This window comes from Symphalangus syndactylus, chromosome 9, assembly GCF_028878055.3.
Source record: "Symphalangus syndactylus isolate Jambi chromosome 9, NHGRI_mSymSyn1-v2.1_pri, whole genome shotgun sequence".
Lineage (NCBI taxonomy): Eukaryota > Metazoa > Chordata > Mammalia > Primates > Hylobatidae > Symphalangus > Symphalangus syndactylus.
The window spans coordinates 42,271,303-42,289,888 of NC_072431.2; the positions used below are offsets into that span (position 1 = coordinate 42,271,303).

The following is an 18,586-nucleotide window of genomic DNA, read 5'->3' on the forward strand; positions in this document are numbered from 1 at the left end:
CCCAGTACTGAACATGCTTGCTCCTGGTACACAGTAGGCACCAATAAATGCTTGCTACACCAATAGAACAGCCGAAGAATCCAACTACAGTCTGAATAAAAGTACAGCAGGCTCTTTGCTGACTCAAATCACTGCCAAGAATTTCTTTCCCACATTAAGCATATTACCAAATTATATACATAAAGAAAAATTCTTCTCTTCACCCAAGAGATTTAAAAAAAAAAGGGCTTCTATAATTAAGGATGATTTTAAAAATTGCAGGCAATGTAGCAAAATGAGTATTAACCCAGACTTGAAACAGTCTAAATAGTTATTACCAAATCAATTTCAAAGCATTTCAATTTAGTAGTGATACAGGGCGATACAGGTGGCAACAAAGCAGCATTAGCATAAAATCAAAAGGGCAGAATTTACAATAAGTCAAAAAGGAAAATAAAGTACAATTAATTCATCTTTATGTGCCTCTGCATCTGATTATCTCCCTTGGGACACAAAGTCCAGGAAATAAAAGGTCTAAAGCTACTTCTGGAATCACTTTCATTTTATAAGCCTAGCGGGAGGTAGGAGAGAGTCAAAGGAAGATAAAAGTCAGCCCGTGATAATTTTTTTTAAACATCCTAAGCAACTAGGCAGAAAAATAAATATTATCAAACTCTAGCAAGATACTCTAGCAGGATACTAACCAGGTGTCTAATATTTTACTGTAAGCTACTTCTGCAGAAGTGTTTCTACGAAGGTATTCCCCTGTCTAAATGCATACCTGCCTCTCTGCTTCAAACTGAGCAAGAAGAAAACAAATGTAAGCATGAGGAAAGCAAAGGAAAAGCAGTCAGAAGAGCTTGAATTCTGAGCACTTAATCACCCAGAAAGCCACCTAGCCCGGTGGAATGTGGCGGCTCATGCCTGCCAGCTCAGGTGCTGAGAGCCGGGCAGGTAAATGACATACCTGCTCTGTGTGGCGGACACACCCAGCTGGGGAGAGGCAGCCATCATTCCCTCAGGGTCCCCTCCCTTCATGGAACTGTCCTAGCACCGTTTCTCCAAAGGAGGCCGATTCAGGACACTACAAAAATACTCTGGAGATTACACATCTCAACAGGTAAAGGCAGATTAAAAAGATGAATGGAGAGAGTGACTGACTTAACGGCCCCTCCCTCAGCCAGAATAAGTCCTTCCCCTCTGCACATCTATCATTAATGGATAGGAAGGATTTCTTTTTATTTTGATAGGAAAGCTGGGTTTTCTTTGTTGCTTCTCATCCAGGCTCTATCCTCTTTCTTCCTAAATGCAGAAATAGCCTACTTTCTTGAAACAAATACACACACTTAAAATTTTATCACAATATGTACATAAACAAAAATTAAATTTATCTCAAAGCACTTTAAAACACATTATTTTCAGTGATGCTTTGTTTGAAAATCAGATTGGTTTTCACACATTCTAATGAAAACATACTTTATATTTCTTTCTAAACTGGGATTAATACAGCTGACAGTTTCCATTTGTAACAGTTGGAAGCAAGTCATATTCAAAGGAATGTCACTAAGAAAAAATGTTTTCTCAGACAAGGAGGAAACACCTTTAAAAGCATACTTTGTGAAGTTTTTCTTTTCACAGTAAGTAACTGAAAGCTATTTTATGGTGATTGGGTACAGTTGGGTTTCACATTGAGAAGATTTTCACATTGCAAATTTGAAAATCAGACACTAACTTCTAGGTAATGCCAATGATTTTAACATGTAAAGAGTAAGGAAGTTCACTTAAAAAAATAAAAAAGATAATCATAGGGAATTCAGTTAATCCCATTCAGCTTAGACAGTATTTCTACATGACAGAATTATTATACTTCTAAAGACATTTATGTCAGAAGAACTTGGACCTCCTGAAAGAGGATAAAGTGGAACTCCCCTCTGGATAACATAATACAGTTGAAACAGGGGGCAGGAGGGGTTTACTAAGCCCTGGCCTCCAGAGAGGAAGACTGGAGGGGGCCCAGTAAATTCTTCTACTGGTTACTAGCCTGCCCTTTCTCCCCCTAAGCAGTGGAAACAGAACACAGGCAGGGCACCCTGTGGCAGTCCTGATGAGAACACATACTTTATATTTCTTTCTAAACTGGGTGCCTGGGCATGTGGGAACACAAGCTTCCTGTCCCTGCATCTGCTGGACAAAAATATTTAGATTAAATATAACCAACATGATGCAAATCAGCTTAAAGAGTAAAGAAAGGTCCAGGAATTTTAAAGGATGGTTTAGCACTGTCTGAAATTTCCCCAAACTGCTCTGAATAAACCATGCGAATACTGTACGTGGAACCCTGCTTTGAGCCCACAGCTGCCCAAAGCTTGCAAGGCCTCGGCAGCTGTGTGCACTTTGTACCAGTCCGCCCCCAAAGCCTCTGCCATTCCAACCCCAGCTCTACTGGCTGACAAATATTAAACTACTTAAAATGGAAAATTAAATGGAAAGCCTCTTCCTGCCTTCTCTAGGCCCTATGTAATTGGGAGCATGGGTCCTCACCAGCCTGTTTTACAAGCCACTGTTAGGTCTTCCAAAGCAGGAAGCCAAGGTATCTCATCTTCATCTCCGCCCAACTAGGGTCATGGTGCTCTTGAATAGTTTACTCTGTGAAACACTTACGATGCCCAAAAGCTGCCATTCCCAGGCTACACCTTATAAAAACAGGCATGTTCTTCAGATGGAAAAAGGCACACCCCTACTCCAGCAATCACAGAACCACAACTGAGTCATAGATAACCTGCTCTGTGAAGAGGCCGTGGAACCTGCACACCCTGTATTGATTTAAGAGGAAGCTCTTCCCCTTTCTGTCCCCACCACTCCTGCCTCTTCAAAGACCTGTGGCTACAGTCTGCCTGGAGAGGAAATTCTTGCATCTTTTCCTTCTCCTCCCCACCACACCTCCAGCGTGTCCCTTGGCAACAAGTTCTAATTCTGCATGTCACGGAAGGAGAGAGAACAGAGGAACGTTGTCAACAGCAGTGCCTCCCTCTCATCCCTCTACAGCCCTTGCAACCTGCAGGAAAACAGAGTGGGAGACATGGTCTCCAGAGCTGGGGTCTTCTGGATGAGAGGGACTTACCAGCCACTTCCTAATTTCTTCTGCTTTCACCTACAGTTGCCACTTTTCATGCTCAGTCGAGTTATGGGAACATGTTGGCTTGAGCAGAGGAAAAATGCAGCTTCAATGTCATGAAATATGCTACTCTGTCATCATGGCAGAGGTTATAACACAGACAGTGAAAGGTTTGATGAAGCCCATGTGGAATGGGGATCCTGCATAGCTTCTATATAAACTGAATGTTCCCTCCCCTGATGCAACTCGACAGTGGCAACACTTCTCTTTCCTTAATTTCTCATTTCCAGCATCATGCTAGGAACCTAGTAGATAGCTGGATTAATGAGACCTCTGTTTACATCTGGAGAGAAAATTAAATAACAAAACAAGAACAAATACACTGAAGGGGAATATTGAGACACTATGGGGAACATGTAAGAGGGGTCCTAACAGTCAGCTACTGGGTAGGACTGTATGAGATTAACTATTAAGAACCTCCTGCAGTTTAATCTTTCATTGACAACACAAAAAACCAAACCAGCACCGTTTCTTTCCTCTGCTTAGAATACCTTAAAAATTGTGGCACTGTATCTCAATGACAGAGAAAGAGAAATAAACGAATGGGTGGCTCTCAGTTATCAAAAGTTTGGGCCAGGCACAGTGGCTCATGCTTGTAATCACAGTACTTTGGGAGGCCAAGGTGGGAGGAATGCTTGAGGCCACAAATTTAAGACCAGCCTGGGTAACATAGCGAAGTATGTTAAAAATTTTTTTTAATGAGCTAAGTGTGGTGGCACATGCCTGTAGTCCCAACTACTCGGGAGCCTGAGGTGGGAGGATTGCATTAGCCCAGAAGTTTGGCTGCAGTGAGCTACAATTGTACCACTGCACTCCAGCCTGGGCCACAGAGCAAAACCCTGTCTCAAGAAAAGTTTGTAACTATCAAAGCAAAAAAAAAAAGATTTGGTTATAATCAGAGGCATGTAATGCCAATGGCCAGGATGTTCAAAAGAAAAAGCCCGTCAAAACAACGCCGCACTGGCCACATCCTTGAAGATAAATTATCTGCAGGAGATGAAATTTCAGAAGAACCGAGAATACTGTGAAGAAAGTCATCTGGTTATCTCAGAATAAATACCAAAGATCTATCTACGGTAGACAGCTCAGAAGAGATAGGGCATAAGAACAGAAGTAACGCTGGGAAAAATTAGCTGAACTAGACTAAACAGCAGCTGGGGAAGCAGGGTAAGATGAGAATGGGGAATTAGCAGAATAAGCTCACTGGAAGGCCTTCAAGCTGAGTGAAAAGAATATAAATTTGCTACACAAAACTCGGCCCACCATTTATATGAAATGTCCAGAATAAGCTACAGAGACAGAAAGATTAATAGATTACTGGTTGACTAGGACTGGGGAGCTTGGAGTAAGAAATAGAGTATGGCTTCTAATGGTCACAGGGTTTCTTTTGGGGATAATGAAAATGTTCTAAAATCAGATAGCGGTGATAGTTGCACAACTTTTTAAATATACTAAAAACCATCCAATGGTTCAAATGAGTGAATACTATGTTATGTGAATTTCATCATAATAAAGAATGAAGGCAAAATAAAACAAAAATCCACAAAAGATTCTGATTCAATTGAAAATTATAGCAAGAAGCCGCCTTCCTTAAGCTGAGGGGCCCCTCTAGAAGCTATAGTGAGGTCTACACCAAAGAGCCCACAACCCAATCCCAGGAATCTCACAGACCTTCTGGGGCAATCTCCAAAGTGCAAACTGGATGAACCTGCTGCCTGGTTTTCCAAATTACACTTGAAATAAACTGCAGGTGACTAAAGAAAATAAGGAGCTCAAAGGTTGTTCATTCCATTTGATTACACAGTAATATGGAAGTGGCATTCAGTCCACAATAAAGCATAAACTATCCCTCAAAGACACATGCATAACTCAGCAAAAGGGGAGTTAAATCTTTCAGAAGAGCTCTGAGTGAAACTGCAATATAATCTTGGAACAGAGGAAGGCCTGAATAATCCCCTCCAGGGGTCCCACCCATCTGTTACCTGAAAGGCACCAAGCTGGAGACCTGAGTCACACAGACACTGGAGCCCAGCTGCAGAAACATAAATGCAGTCTGTCTGGGATGGCATATAAAAATAAAGACTCTTAAATTCCGTGGATGATTCTAATACAAACTTGGGACTGAAAACCACTGGATTAATCAAAATCCTTAATTTTCTTAATTTTCTAGAGAAAGAAAGTATGCAAAAAGGTAAATTCAACGTTGCTCAAGTCACCTGGCAAATCGGCCTAAAAGTCAGCACTGGAACCCAGGTCTCCTGACCCCTAGGCTTCAGGACAACCACACTTATTACACGGGTGTAGGGGCTCAGGGAGGTCATCCTTAGAAAATTCCGGCCTCAAAACGCAGTCAGATCCCATGATAAGAAACCCTAGAAAACATACGCCTGAGCTATCATCAGGAAAATAAGTGACCTTGAGATTGGGATAAGACGACGTCTTAATATGCAGGAATTTCATTGCTCTGCTGTATGCCCCAGTGGGACCTGATGCCCAACAAATGGAACTGAATATAGAAGAGCAAAGATTTTTGTTTTGCAGGCCAGATCTGATCTGGATTCCTTTTTTTAACAAATGAGCTGACTGTTATAAAGTAAACATCAAGGAATGTAAAAGCCAATGCTCCATTCTCTCAGCTACACATGGAGTCAGTGCCGCCTGCAAAGAACAGAGCAGGCGCTGGCAGACTGACCTTCACAGACCACGCTAAAACCCTCTGAGGAAGTGCCTGGTGAATGCTCTGGTTGACGAGCTTCAAGCCATTACATTACCGAGCAGTGTGCTTCTTACCTATAATTCCACTGTCCTTGCTTTCCAGGGTGGAACTAGGGCTGCTAATGGTCTCACAGGGACTTTTGTTGGCTGCCGTCTTGCTGACACAGCTATTCAAGGTTGAGCAGGGGCTATCGGTGCTAGGAGATGCGGTGCTGCTTGTTAGTGTGGAGCAAGGACTGATGCCTTGACTCAGAGCTGTGCACTGCAAGATGAATGGAAGGAGGAGTTAGCACGGCTTACACAGGATGCTTCGACACATGCTTTTGTTTTTGTGCTAAAACAATAAAACTAAGAACAGGAAAACGGAAGTTTTAAAAAAATCTAAAGAGATATGTGTGTATAGATATGGATTCATGGAGCTTTATCTATATAAATGTATATGTGGTCTTCCAAATTTTAAGAGAGCAGTATCTTTGTTCTGTTCCCCTCCTTTGTGATTTTCCTTTTTATTAAAAGGTCAGTCTTAGCAATAATTTAGTGAGGATGCACATTGATACAACAGAAATGGCAAACAGGCAGACTTCCTTTCATTTAAAGTCTGCAGAAGACAAATGGGTTATTTGACCTCTGTACGGAAAACCTGGGAACTCTGTTTTTGTAATGTTTCATGAACACTGCAACCTGACTCAATTCCTCAAGATTTATGGGCTCTGCAATCAGGGGAAGGAGACTGGTGACCACTGCAGTCTCAGTCAATGCATGACACCCTCCCTTGCAGCGCAGAGACCTTCACCAGGGTAGAAGCTCCATCCTGCATTGCTATTCAGATGCACACATCACATCTGGGAAGTGGCAGGGTGCATGCTGCTGCTCCCTTGGGAGGGGAAGTGCTTTCCTGATAGATGGACCATTTGATCTCATCTTATTTTGTCTCTGCCTCATCTCCTATAAATCTTTTCCTCACCCCACTGACCCTCCAAAATCTCAACAGCTAAAAAAGCACAGGAAAGCATATACCAAAGCAACCAGACGAGAAGAATGGTGCTATAAAAGTACTAGTAGCATTATGAAGGCATTCTTTTAGCCTCTTTAATTCATGTAGCCATTATTCTCTGGGTGGTGACTAGAAGGTTAATGTGGACATTTTCTTATGTTCTGCTTCTTTCTCCTTTTCCCCACCTCCCCACTGCAAAAACCCAGAACCAAACTGTTGAAATAAATTTCAATACACAACAGCCCAGAACTCATTTAACTGAACAATGGCTTCCCTCCTAAAGGAAAGGGAGAAGATGGTTATTGCTTCGTTCATCCTCTGAAGAGGTATGCAATGTAGTGTCTTCCTCGGGCATTACCATGGTTTCATTTTTGTCTTCAATGGTTATGTGTGTGGCACTTGGGATCCCTTCTCCCAGTAAAAATCCCAGCCTTGTCAACAGTTCTTGAGCTGCCGGCGAACAGCTCGGTTCATTATCGGCCTTTGCTTCTGGAACAAAGAAAGAAAACAATGAAGATGCCCCTCTGGGGAATTTCAGTATCGCATCTGGATGAGTTCACACTACAGCTGCTTGTCTGGTGATTTTGTGTGTTTCTATAAAATGCACACAAAGTTGGACAGCGCAGCCTGTCCTCTAGCAATACATTCTAATTAAGGAACTGTGACAGGTTAAGGAAACAGTAAAACAAAAACTCCAAGTGCAAAGGGTGAGTCAGAAGAGCCCAGTGTTATCTGACGGCGATTCCTAATTCCGAGTCATGTGAAAACGGGTACTTCAGACATTAGCTTGGGTAAGAAAAGGGCCTATCTTTCATGTTACCCTCACAGAGTGCAGGGTGTCCATGCCCACAGGAGGCTGAAATGAGGTAAAACCCTAGTGGCATGCTGATAGAGACCCAGGCTATTTAGGTGTTGGAGTAAAACTGAAATCCAAGCTGGCATTAAACAAGCCAGGGGAACTATGTGGAAAATTTGGTGGAAAACTTCCTGTGCACATCCCACAGTAGTGAAAGTCAAAACCAGGATTTCGACTTGACGGTCAATTGTGAAGAATCCAAGTTGAAACAAAAATTTAAAATCACAGTGAAACTTGTCCCAAGAGACAGGACCCAGTACCACTGTTGTCCATGCAAAGATGTAGAAAAATCAAGCTATATTCTCAGAATGCAGCACAGCAATGCTGGGAAAGCCCAGCTTTTCTTGGGTTCTCCCTGAGGTTGGTCATCTGGTTGTTTTGTACTAAAGAGAATTTTATGGTTGGATTTGATTTAAATGTTGAGCTGTAGGTTAACCCTGTACCCAAAAAGCCCAAAGGCACTTCATTATGGCCAATAAATAAAACAATATTCACATCCTTCTAACACTTCTCTCACCTTCTAAAATCAGCATCCATCAGGGGATGAAAAATTTACAAAGCAAGCTGCTTACAAAGTTGTAACTTAACAATAAGTAACCTATGACATAGCCACTCAACATTTTGCTCTTTTTTATTAATTGTCTAGGTAACTAGACTCATATGAACCTATTTTGCTTAGATGTGAAAATCTGCAGATAATGGGTAAATGTCTTAGGAAAAATAAAATGAGGAAACAACACAGTGATGTTGCCATTGAGCCACAACAGCACCAACAAAGATCAATGCTCACTTCGCCTTTTGTAAGGAACCAAAAAAATCAAAATAAGCAGAGCTTTTGCAAAGGCCATCTGTCTTATTTTCACTCATATATCAGTTTTGCAAATCATGCACCCAGGATGGCAGCTACAAGGGAAACTACGCTGGCAGCATGTTCAAGAAAGGAAAAGCTTCCCACCCCTTGCTTACTGGTAAAAGCTCCTAATGTTTGGAGTAGGAAGAATGGTTTGCCAGCTTGGATGTTTTTTAGCTGCTCTGGAAAACTGCAGGGGTAAGGAAACCAAGGCTTGACTACTCTGGGTTAAAAGAGCCCTGATGCTTCCGGACCATGTGAGCCAAACATGAAGGGGCAGTGGCCCCAAGCCAACACAGGGAAAAGGAGCCACCCGAGGGCGGGTCGACCACATGCCAAAGCTGCTCTACAGGAGGTCCCTTCCTACCTCAAAGCACATTTTGATTCTCAAGGTAGCTGGGCATTTGGGAAAGAAGGGCAGGAACCAAACCAGATCAGCAGACAGAGGCACACCCAAGGGGTGAGGCCCTCAGAACAGGATGGCACTGCCCTCCCTCCGCCTCTGCCCCGGGCCCAGGCAGGGCAGCTACTTTATCTCAGGTGGCAGCTGGGCTGGAGGGAGGGAACAGGACGCAGATGGAAAGGGGAAGAAGTGGGTGAGGGGGCAGATCTCCGCAGTTTCTCCACTCCACACCACGCTTCCCTTTCGAAACAATCTCCACACTGCTCCCGATTGTGATTATGCCCCAGAACGTCTAGCTTCTGGTTCAACCTGAAACACTGTGTGGAGAGCCAGAAACGACTCCCATTTGGCAGCTGCCATGGAGGCAGAGAGAACAGCTGCAGGAGCTTGGCTCCACAGAATTCACCTCGACAACAAACAAGGCCACGCCTGTGGCTTACTTGGGACTGGCAGGAGGACCCTGATCCTATGTAGGTCATATGTGCAGCAGGGGGACCACAACACCCCAGCACAGTGGCTGCTGCCTCTACACTGTGTCTGCAAACAGATACTCCAGGTTCTCAAGTGTTTCATTTTTTTTTTTTTAAATCCAAAAACAACTTACCATCCAACCCATTTCAGATAAGTTGGGGAGCAGTGGTGATTCCAGCTTTAACGGTTGAGTTGAAAAAGGACACCTAGGCCGGGCGCGGTGGCTCACGCCTGTAATCCCAGCACTTTGGGAGGCCGAGGCGGGTGGATCATCTGAGGTCAGAAGTTTGACAGCAGCCTGGCCAACATGGTGAAACCCTATCTCTACTAAAAATACAAAAATTAGCTGGGCGTAGTGGCAGATGCCTGTAATCCCTGCTACTCGGAAGGCTGAGGCAGGAGAATCACTTGAATCCAGGAAGCAGAGGTTGCAGTGAGCCGAGATTGTGCCACTGCACTCCAGCCTTGGCAACAGAGCAAGACTCTGTCTCCAAAAAAAAAAGGAAAAGGGACACCCAAATTCATGATCAACTGTTCTCCTTAACTGTACAACCTGGACTTTGCTGCTACCCAAGTTCTAAACCCTTACCCGGGGTTGGGATGAATGGACAGACATTATTTACTTCATGTTTATATCCATTAAGGCACTGCAACTGTATTCTTCCAAAGGCTTCCCACCTGTCTTTTCATATTATTCTGTCTTCTAAAATGTCAACCCAGTGATCGTCCCCTTAAAAGGTCCCCTTCAGTCTGAATTCCTTAATCCACATGAAGCTGTCTGAATCTCTCCCTTCCCTAATGCACAGAGCCCTCTCTCACTGAACTTCTTACTCTGGCAGAAGGACCCCCTGGGAGAAGTGTCACTGAGCCATCTTGGGAGAGATGAGTTGCTTAGAAACTCACATGGACATGCTGTGAAATGGAAATACATGTCTACTTGCATAGCTGTTCACTAAATACTGAGATCTTAACAGCCAGATGGTTTTAAGCTAGTTACTACAAAAGCACCTCCAAGTCAAATTCAAACGGACCACTCTAAATAGCAAGTCTATTTTCATTCATGTAGTTAATATTAAATCACTGATCAATAATGGGTGTACATTACCCAATACCAGTGGGATGAGGGCTGGAGAAAAGACTTCACTTTGCATTTCACAGATTTAAATATCTGACGACTGTATGACAGCTATATTTGGAGATGAGCGAATAATTGGCCTCGCATGCCCTAGGAATCCATTAGGCAAGTGGAGAACGATATTCCCCCCAGCAGCACATTCATGGAACCCTCAGTATTACACAGCGTGAAAGGCTGACTGCAAGGAGAAAGGTAAAGGGAAGTTCTTGAATCACTTCTGGCTGCCTCTATTCAGCTACTCACCCCCTTGTGGACCATATTTGGGGGCACAAATGCTAAGGAGCAGTCCACAAACTGACCAGCTCCCCGACTGCCATCATAACTTTAAACCATCAGTATCCTCTACAATCATCTTCTCATCTTCTGCCACTGTCTGAGAAGCCAGGGTGTTCTCAGTGCTAACCACTGTCCAGACCCTTTTGGGTACTGAACCTCTCTCAATTGCACTTTCTTAGTGAGGGAAGTGATCATACCCACTTCCTACAGGTTGTGAGGCTCAAAACCAATGTGTGTGAGAAACAGCTTATAAACCACAAGATGCTATAGAATTGGTCATTATCTCTACCAACTTTAACACCAAGAGCCCACACTTCCTTGCGATTATTTTCTGGTTTCACAAGTTCATATCTACTTTCAAATGTGCTTGTATGTATGTCTTACATAACTTTCTGTTCATAATTTTTCTGCCTCAAGTAGGTTTTTGTAAACTCACTATTTCGTGACAACAAACCCCCTCCTTTTTCTGCTTACCAAACCATCCCAATTTGGCCTGCACCTTACTGCTTTCATTTTCCATTCCAATCATTCTCTCTTGTTTAAAGCCAGGGGAGGAGTGCAGGTCCCTAGCGATCACCAAGTATTATCATTCCATAGAGAAGAGTCTCTCCTCCACTCTCGTCCTCCTCAGACTCTAAAGAACACTGAGTATTGCTGACCACATTCGTCAGTTCACTATCATGTGACCTATCACCATGTGACCTTGAACAGTTGACTTAATACCAAGTGTCCAAGACAGCACTGTGAATCTAGTCTGCTAAATGAAACAGGCCCTTGGTTTGACATTAATCCTCTGCTTCTATCTATCCATGACCTGCTTCTCGCTTATCCTCTTGCCTTCCATGACTCCTACTTACAAGTATTTTCCCTGTTTCTGTCTGCTCCTTCTTAGCCATTACCATTCCCTCCCTCCTTAGATTTCCAAAAACAGTATTTAAAAAGGAACATTGGCCAGACGCGGTGGCTCACACCTGTAATCCCAGCACTTTGGGAGGCCGAGGCAGATGGATCACCTGAGTGATCAGGTGTTCGAGTGGATCAGGAGTTTGAGAGCAGCCTGGCCGATGTGGTGAAACCTTGCCTGTACTGAAAATACAAAAAAACTAACTGGGCATGGTAGCACATGCCTGTAATCCCAGCTACTCCAGAGGTTGAGGGAGGAGAATCACCTGAACCCAGGAGGCAGAGGTCACAGTGAGCCAAGATTGTGCCACTGCAGCCTGAGTCACAGAGTGAGACTCCGTCTCAAAAAAATAAAAATAAAAAGGAATATTCATCCATGGACCTGCTCTGTTTCTGTCAATAATTTGTTGTTTCTGGTCTGTAATACCAAAACATAGTTACCATGCAGGTTACCTTCAAAATTTTCATGTCATCCACCCCATATTGAAATTATCAGCAAACTTGCTATTTCTCTGTTCAAAATGCCTGCTGAATTAGCCTCTTCTTCTTCAGTCATCCATCACTCAACTCAAAGTCTTCATCCTCTTAAGTCTAGAGGACTATCAGAGTTTGGATCAATTTTCTCATCTTTATTTTTATTTTCTCCCTCTTTTCCTTCCTCTAGAGTCAGTACAGTAGGTTCTTAAGCGTTTTGGTCTCAGAATTCACTCTTAAAAACGGAGGACTGCAGGCTTATGAGGGTTATGTCTATTGATATTTATCACACTAGGTATTAAAACTAAGAATTTTTAAACTGTATGTTAGTTCATTTTAAGGTTATAAAACTTCATGTTAACAATATTTTAATTAAAAAACTAATTTTTAACTTACGGGTACATAGGTAAAAAGCTGTACTTTTGATTTTAAAGATTAGTTAAGAAGAATGGCAATGTTTTTACAATTTTACAAACTTTAATGTCCAATTAAATAGAGGACAGCTGGATTTACATAACTTCTGCATTCAATCTGTGAGGATCAGTTCTTTTGGTTCAAGCACATGAAGAACTGCAGCCTCAGACAGATATGTAATTGGGAAAGAGAGGAGTCTTTTTAGTTAATTATAGATATTCTTCTCCGACATCTAGCCAAAACTTGACAATCAGCAATTCCCCCCCCCCCTTTTTTTTTTTTTTGAGAAGGGGTCTCGCTATGTTGCTCAGGCTGGTTATGAACTCCTGGGGCTCAAGCAATCCTCCTGCCTCAGCCTCCCCAAGTGCTGGAAACAGCAATTTCTTAAAGCTAAGTTCCACTGTTGACTCAATCTGCATCAATGAATTTTTACTGTTACAGTAAGATCCAATGGTCTGTTTTATACTTTAAATGGATCTTTTACCCATGCAAGACTGTGTAACATTATGCATTGGGTCATTTGGAAAATAATGGTTTTGCAGATTTTGCAAATGTTGACAAATGTTATCACATAATATCAAAACATCACATTACCAGAGATCTCAATTGAAAAGTCTTGGGAAACCATCAAGCTCAATGTGACTGGTGTAAAATTTCCCAAAAAACCTAATTTTCATTTGAAATGTCAAGTTTTATCATTGGCAACTAATCCTGTCAGGGTTAGTGGGTTGTTTTTTTTCTTTTGAGACAGAGTCTCGCTCTGTGGCCCAGGCTGGAGTGCAGTGGTGCAATCTTGGCTCACAGCAACCTCCGACTCCTGGGTTCAAGCAATTCTCCTGCCTCAGCCTCCTGAGTAGCTGAGATTGCAGGTGCCCACCACCACGCCCAGTTAGTTTTGCATTTTTAGTAGAGACAGGGTTTCACCATGTTGGCCAGGCTGGTCTCGAACTCCTGATCTCAGGCAATCCGCCCGCCTTGGCCTCCCAAAGTGCTAGGATTACAGGTGTGAGCCACCACGCCTGGCCTTTTTTTTTTTTTTTTTTTTTTAATTGAAGTGCCAGGCTAATTTCATTCCTTTTGAAGAAAAGGTGTGCCAAATACCTACCTTCAGAATAACCATGGTTTGTCAGTCATTCTTTCAAATAAAAACAATATTCCATTTTAAAAGTAGCGAGTTCAGCTTACAATTCAATCATACAAGTGCTCTGCCTCGAGACAACCATCAGACTTCAGAGCGTGCAGAAGGGCTTTACGCAGACTTCTCACTTCATCACACAGAATATTAAAAAGATGGGTCTCCAAGGGTGAAGATTTAATAACATTACTTTTAGTGCTTCGTCAAGGACATTCTTCAGTGAATTATTATTTGTGATGCCAGCACGTAGCAGTGAAGAACACCAGGACTACTAGTGTAGCCAGTGCCTTGACATATACTAAGGTATCAGAAGTTTTACTGACAATTGCCTTTGCAGCATCAGTGCAAATGTCAACAAAGGGAAATGTAAATACCTTCTCCATATTATTACAAAAGGGTTTTGTATTATTATAAAAAGAGCTTTGACATCACAAACCCCTGAAAGTGTCTTGGGGACACCTAGAAGTCCATAGCCTACACTATCAGAACCTCTGAATTAAGTCTACAACTGTGTTAAATAAAAACCACAGCTGCACATATCTCTCATCCTAGTAACTGATCTCCCATCTTTATCTGTTTAATTTCTTGGGGGTAAGAGGGCTGTCTGTTCTCACCAATTCCACTTCCTTATCACATACTATAACTTCAACTCACAGACCTTCACAAGTCTCCTGAAACAGCCCTGTTAAGCACATTAATTTTTCTTTTTCCTCTTTTGTAATATACCTTTTCTTTTGATTTTCCTGTAGATCTACGGCCTTGCAAGCACTCTGTCCTGCAAGGTAGAAAGTGGCAATTGTTGTAAGAGACACACAGAGGGAAAAATCCATGATTACCAGAATACTGTGCTCTTGTGTGGCCTTTTCCTGTCCCTCTTGCTGGTGCTCCTTGCATCTTAGTCTCAGCTCACAAACGAAATACCAGTTTCTCAGCCCTCGTTTGTCAATGACCTGTTTCCCTACTGTAACTTGCCTAGTCTCATAGCATTACTTCCAAGCAACTGGCTGACCAGTTTATATCCTGAGCTCTTTCTTGAGACCCAGTATGATTTTCCAACTGGTGGCTGGACACTTGCCAAGATGTTCCACCAGCACTTCGAAGTCTACATGCCTGAAACTGAACTCAAACCAAAACACAGTCCCCACTCCTCCGGTGTCCCTTAATGTGGTCTCAAAGGCGTGGAGTTGTTGTCTCTGTCTTTTTTCCAGTTCCCAGGTCCTTGCAATTCCTCAAGAATCTTCCATTCACCACCTCTTCTTCACTGAAACTGATCTAATTTGAGACTTTATCCTCTCACTTAACTATTAAAACAATTTTTTCATCATTCTTAACCCTAGTCTCTTTCCAGCCCCACTCCATCCTACTGTGTTGCCACGTACTATAGTCTGAATGTCTGTGTCTCATGAATGGGATTAGTGTCCTTATAAATGAGGGAGCTTGTTTGTCCCTTCCACTACATGGGGTTACAGCAAAAAGATGGCTGTCTATGAACCAGCAAATAGGCCTTTGCCAGACCCCAAATCTGCAGAGTAGCTTGATCTTGGACTTTCCATCCTGTACAAATCTAAGAAATAAATTACTGTTGTTTATAAACCACTCAGTTTATGGTATTTTTGTTACAGCAGCCTGAACTAAGACAACAGGTACATCTTAAGGCATAGTTCCAATTAAGTCTTTCCATGCTCAGAATCTCTATCTGCTGGCCAAGCCTAGTGGTTCACACCTGTAATCCTGGCACTTTGGGAGACCAAGGTGGGTGGGTCACCTGAGGTCAGGAGTTTGAGACCAGTCTGGTTAACATGGCAAAACCCTGTCTCTACTAAAAATACAAAAATTAGCTGGGTGTGGCGGCGGGTGCCTGTAATCCTAGCTACTCGGGAGGCTGAGGCAAAAGAATTGCTTGAACCCAGGAGGTGGACGTTGCAGTGAGCTGAGACTGTGCCACTGCACTCCAGTCTGGGCAACAAGAGTGAAGCTCCACCACAAAAAAAAAAAAAAAAGAGAGAATCTCCATCTGCTGAACTCCTAGTTCATCACACAGCTTGGATTAGTCATTACTTCCTCCTTTATTACAGTCACTCTGTATACAGGTCTCTAATCCCCTGCCAGACTCTAAGGCTCCATAAAGACAGGACCCACGCTTGATAACCCATCTCAAATAGCATTTAGCATAGTGGTTTTTCACAGCACAGAAATTTAATACTTATTCAAGGAAATGCAGAATGAATGGATACTCTACTTCCAAGAGTCTCTCTTCTATGCACACATACCAGGTATGCCCCTTTTCTGTACTTCCATCAAATAAAACCTCATTCAACCATTGGTTGAATGTTGCATTGCCATTCTAAGAAGCTAAAAATTAAAGCAGGATCGAGGTTACCTCTTGGGAAAGAAAGGGTTTTAAGAAATAAAACATGACTATGCATTTTCTTCAGTTATATTCTTTTTCTTCTTTCTTTTTTTTTTTGAGACAGGGTCTCACTCTGTCTTCCAGGCTGCAGTTTAATGATGTGATCATGGCTCACCGCAGCTTCTACCTCCCTGGCTTAAGAATCCTCCCACCTCAGCATCCTGAGTAGCTGGGACCAGAGAGGCGCACCGCTATATCTGGCTAATTTTTTGACTTTTTGTTGATATGAGGCCTTACTACATTGTCCAGGCTGGTATCAAACTCCTAGGCTCAAGCAATCCTCCTGCCTTGGCCTCCCAAAGTGCTGGGATTATAAGCGCAAGCCACCACACCCAGCCCCTTTATGCTTTATACTTCTTTAATCCTCTGTATCTGTTTGACCATCTAAAATGGTAATAAAAAACATAAGGTGTCAAAATATTTACTTAAGCATATAACTAAAGACCCTCTCCTCCCAGAAGATAGTTTCACATTGAACTATTCCGCTCTTTCATATGTGTTAGCTTTATTTGCTAGTCAGACTGCCAGGAAAAAAGTTTCATCACTGACTGACATGAAGATATCATTTAAAAAAAGTTTCATCATATTTTGAGATTGATCTTCACAAAGCAATGACTTATGAGACTAAAAACTTTCTCACCCCTCCTCAAAACTTGCCCAAGTAGCTAGAAATATATTAATGCAAACCTAAATAAACTATGGTTGCCCCTAAATCAAAGAAATAAAGCATGGATCCTGTTATAATAATCATCTCTAATTTATCTGAAGGTTTTTTCCTTTAAGGGAGATATTGTTTTGTGGGTAAATGAGTTTTCCCCTAAACAATATGTTGATTTAGCAATAGGAAGCCTACTCATTAAGAACTTATTCTATCTGACACACAGCTTATTAGGACTATTTGACAGGAAAATGGGCTTTGTATTTTGTTTGATGATTTTATTAAGTCATCCGTTTTTCCTAGAGTAGAAAATGCTGTGTTTCAAATATATTTAAACACACTAAGATAGAATGTGTTTTCCTAAAGATGTTTCCAGGTGAGTGCAAACTCCTTCCTTTCCTTCCTTTCTTCCTTTTTTAAAGAGACAAAGTCTCACTATGCTGCTCAGGCTGTTCTCAAACTCCCAGTCTCAAGCAATCCTCCCGCCTCGGCCCCCTGAATCACTGGAATTACAGACAGGTGTGAGCTACAGTGCCCAGCTTGCAAACTTTAAGAAACAAGTTATTTGCTTACGAAAAAAATATTCATCTTCTTATATCATTGAACCCACACTTCCCAAAAGGCTAAAACATGCATCACACATAAATGCAATTACTTATAAATAAGCAAATCCAAAATGTTCTTTGGTTTGTTTTCCTTTGATTTAAAATCCAAACAGAGAGCTAAGAATCAAGAGTTGATGGAGCTCCATGACCAAAGCAAAAGTGAGGCAGGAAAGTATTTCAAGCATTTAGGAATAACTTGATATTTCACGAGTCCATGGGAAATTTCAAAAGCACTTCACAAGGAGCTGTTTTCAGTGGAGTCTGTTAGTCTGTTGAATACTGGCATGCTATTATTGACAGCACCCAGAAAACTGTCTTAGAAACTTAAACAAGAATGTCTAAAGGAAATATAGATAACAGAAGACCGCATTTTAAAGTAAAACTTAAGTGATGATGCTGATATTAAACCCTAAAAATGAGGGTTTGCCCATCATGTATCTGTACACACCCAGGTTAACACTCAAACTCAATTAGTTTTAGTTGGTTCTATCGTTTCCTTTGGGTTCAGTGATCTGGATAAAATTTACACTTTGATATGGCAGACTTAATTAACCCCATTGAAATTTAAGGGACTCCATGGGGATTACAAAACACACCATTCTATACTAATTGTCCTGTTCGACTTTGTTAGGCAGCCACCTCTCCTCATCAACCAAGAGAAAGCTCACCCTGCTGCGGCATCCACCAACAACATGGCTATCTTCAGGCAAGACCATGCACCCACAGACGTGAACTACACCTGCTCCCGAGACACTTAAGAAAAATGAAAACATACCCTGCTTCTTAATTTCAGGCGAAACCGAAATGTCTGGTCCTGTATTTGTAGCCCATGGATCTCATAATTTTGGTCCCCATGGAGACTAAAGATGCCAAATCAGAAAGCTCAGGTCTCAGGAGTGAGCACACATGCAAACTTCAGGCCACTCCAGCAAGACCAATTGCTGCATTTGAAATTTAGCTCAGCCCACAGCCAAGCATAAGAACACTTCCTTTCGCCAAGAAAGGTGGCCAATTCTGCTTTGAGCAAGGGAGAAAAGTTAACAATGGGAACTATTTATAACCTTTCATTGCCTAATAAAAATCCAAATTTTCTACCCCCACTCCCACACCAGGAGGAGGAGGTCCCAATCCCT

The 18,586-nt window shown here is 42.2% G+C and overlaps 1 protein-coding gene across 5 annotated transcripts in view; it reads right to left on the reverse strand.

The window, feature by feature from the left end:
* TANC1 (tetratricopeptide repeat, ankyrin repeat and coiled-coil containing 1) overlaps window positions 1-18,586 on the reverse strand; it is a 268,517-nt gene that overhangs the window by 78,869 nt on the left and 171,062 nt on the right. For 3 of the 5 annotated variants that reach the window (XM_055292020.2, XM_055292019.2, XM_055292018.2), the window contains 2 exons: window positions 7,222-7,352; window positions 5,945-6,131 (listed from right to left, as the gene is read on the reverse strand). The exons of 1 other annotated variant lie outside the window; for it this stretch is intronic. In XM_055292020.2, coding sequence (XP_055147995.1) covers window positions 5,945-6,131; window positions 7,222-7,352 — 318 coding nt within the window. The remainder of the gene's footprint in view (window positions 1-5,944; window positions 6,132-7,221; window positions 7,353-18,586) is intronic. One more of the 5 variants, XM_055292022.2, reaches the window with a different exon arrangement.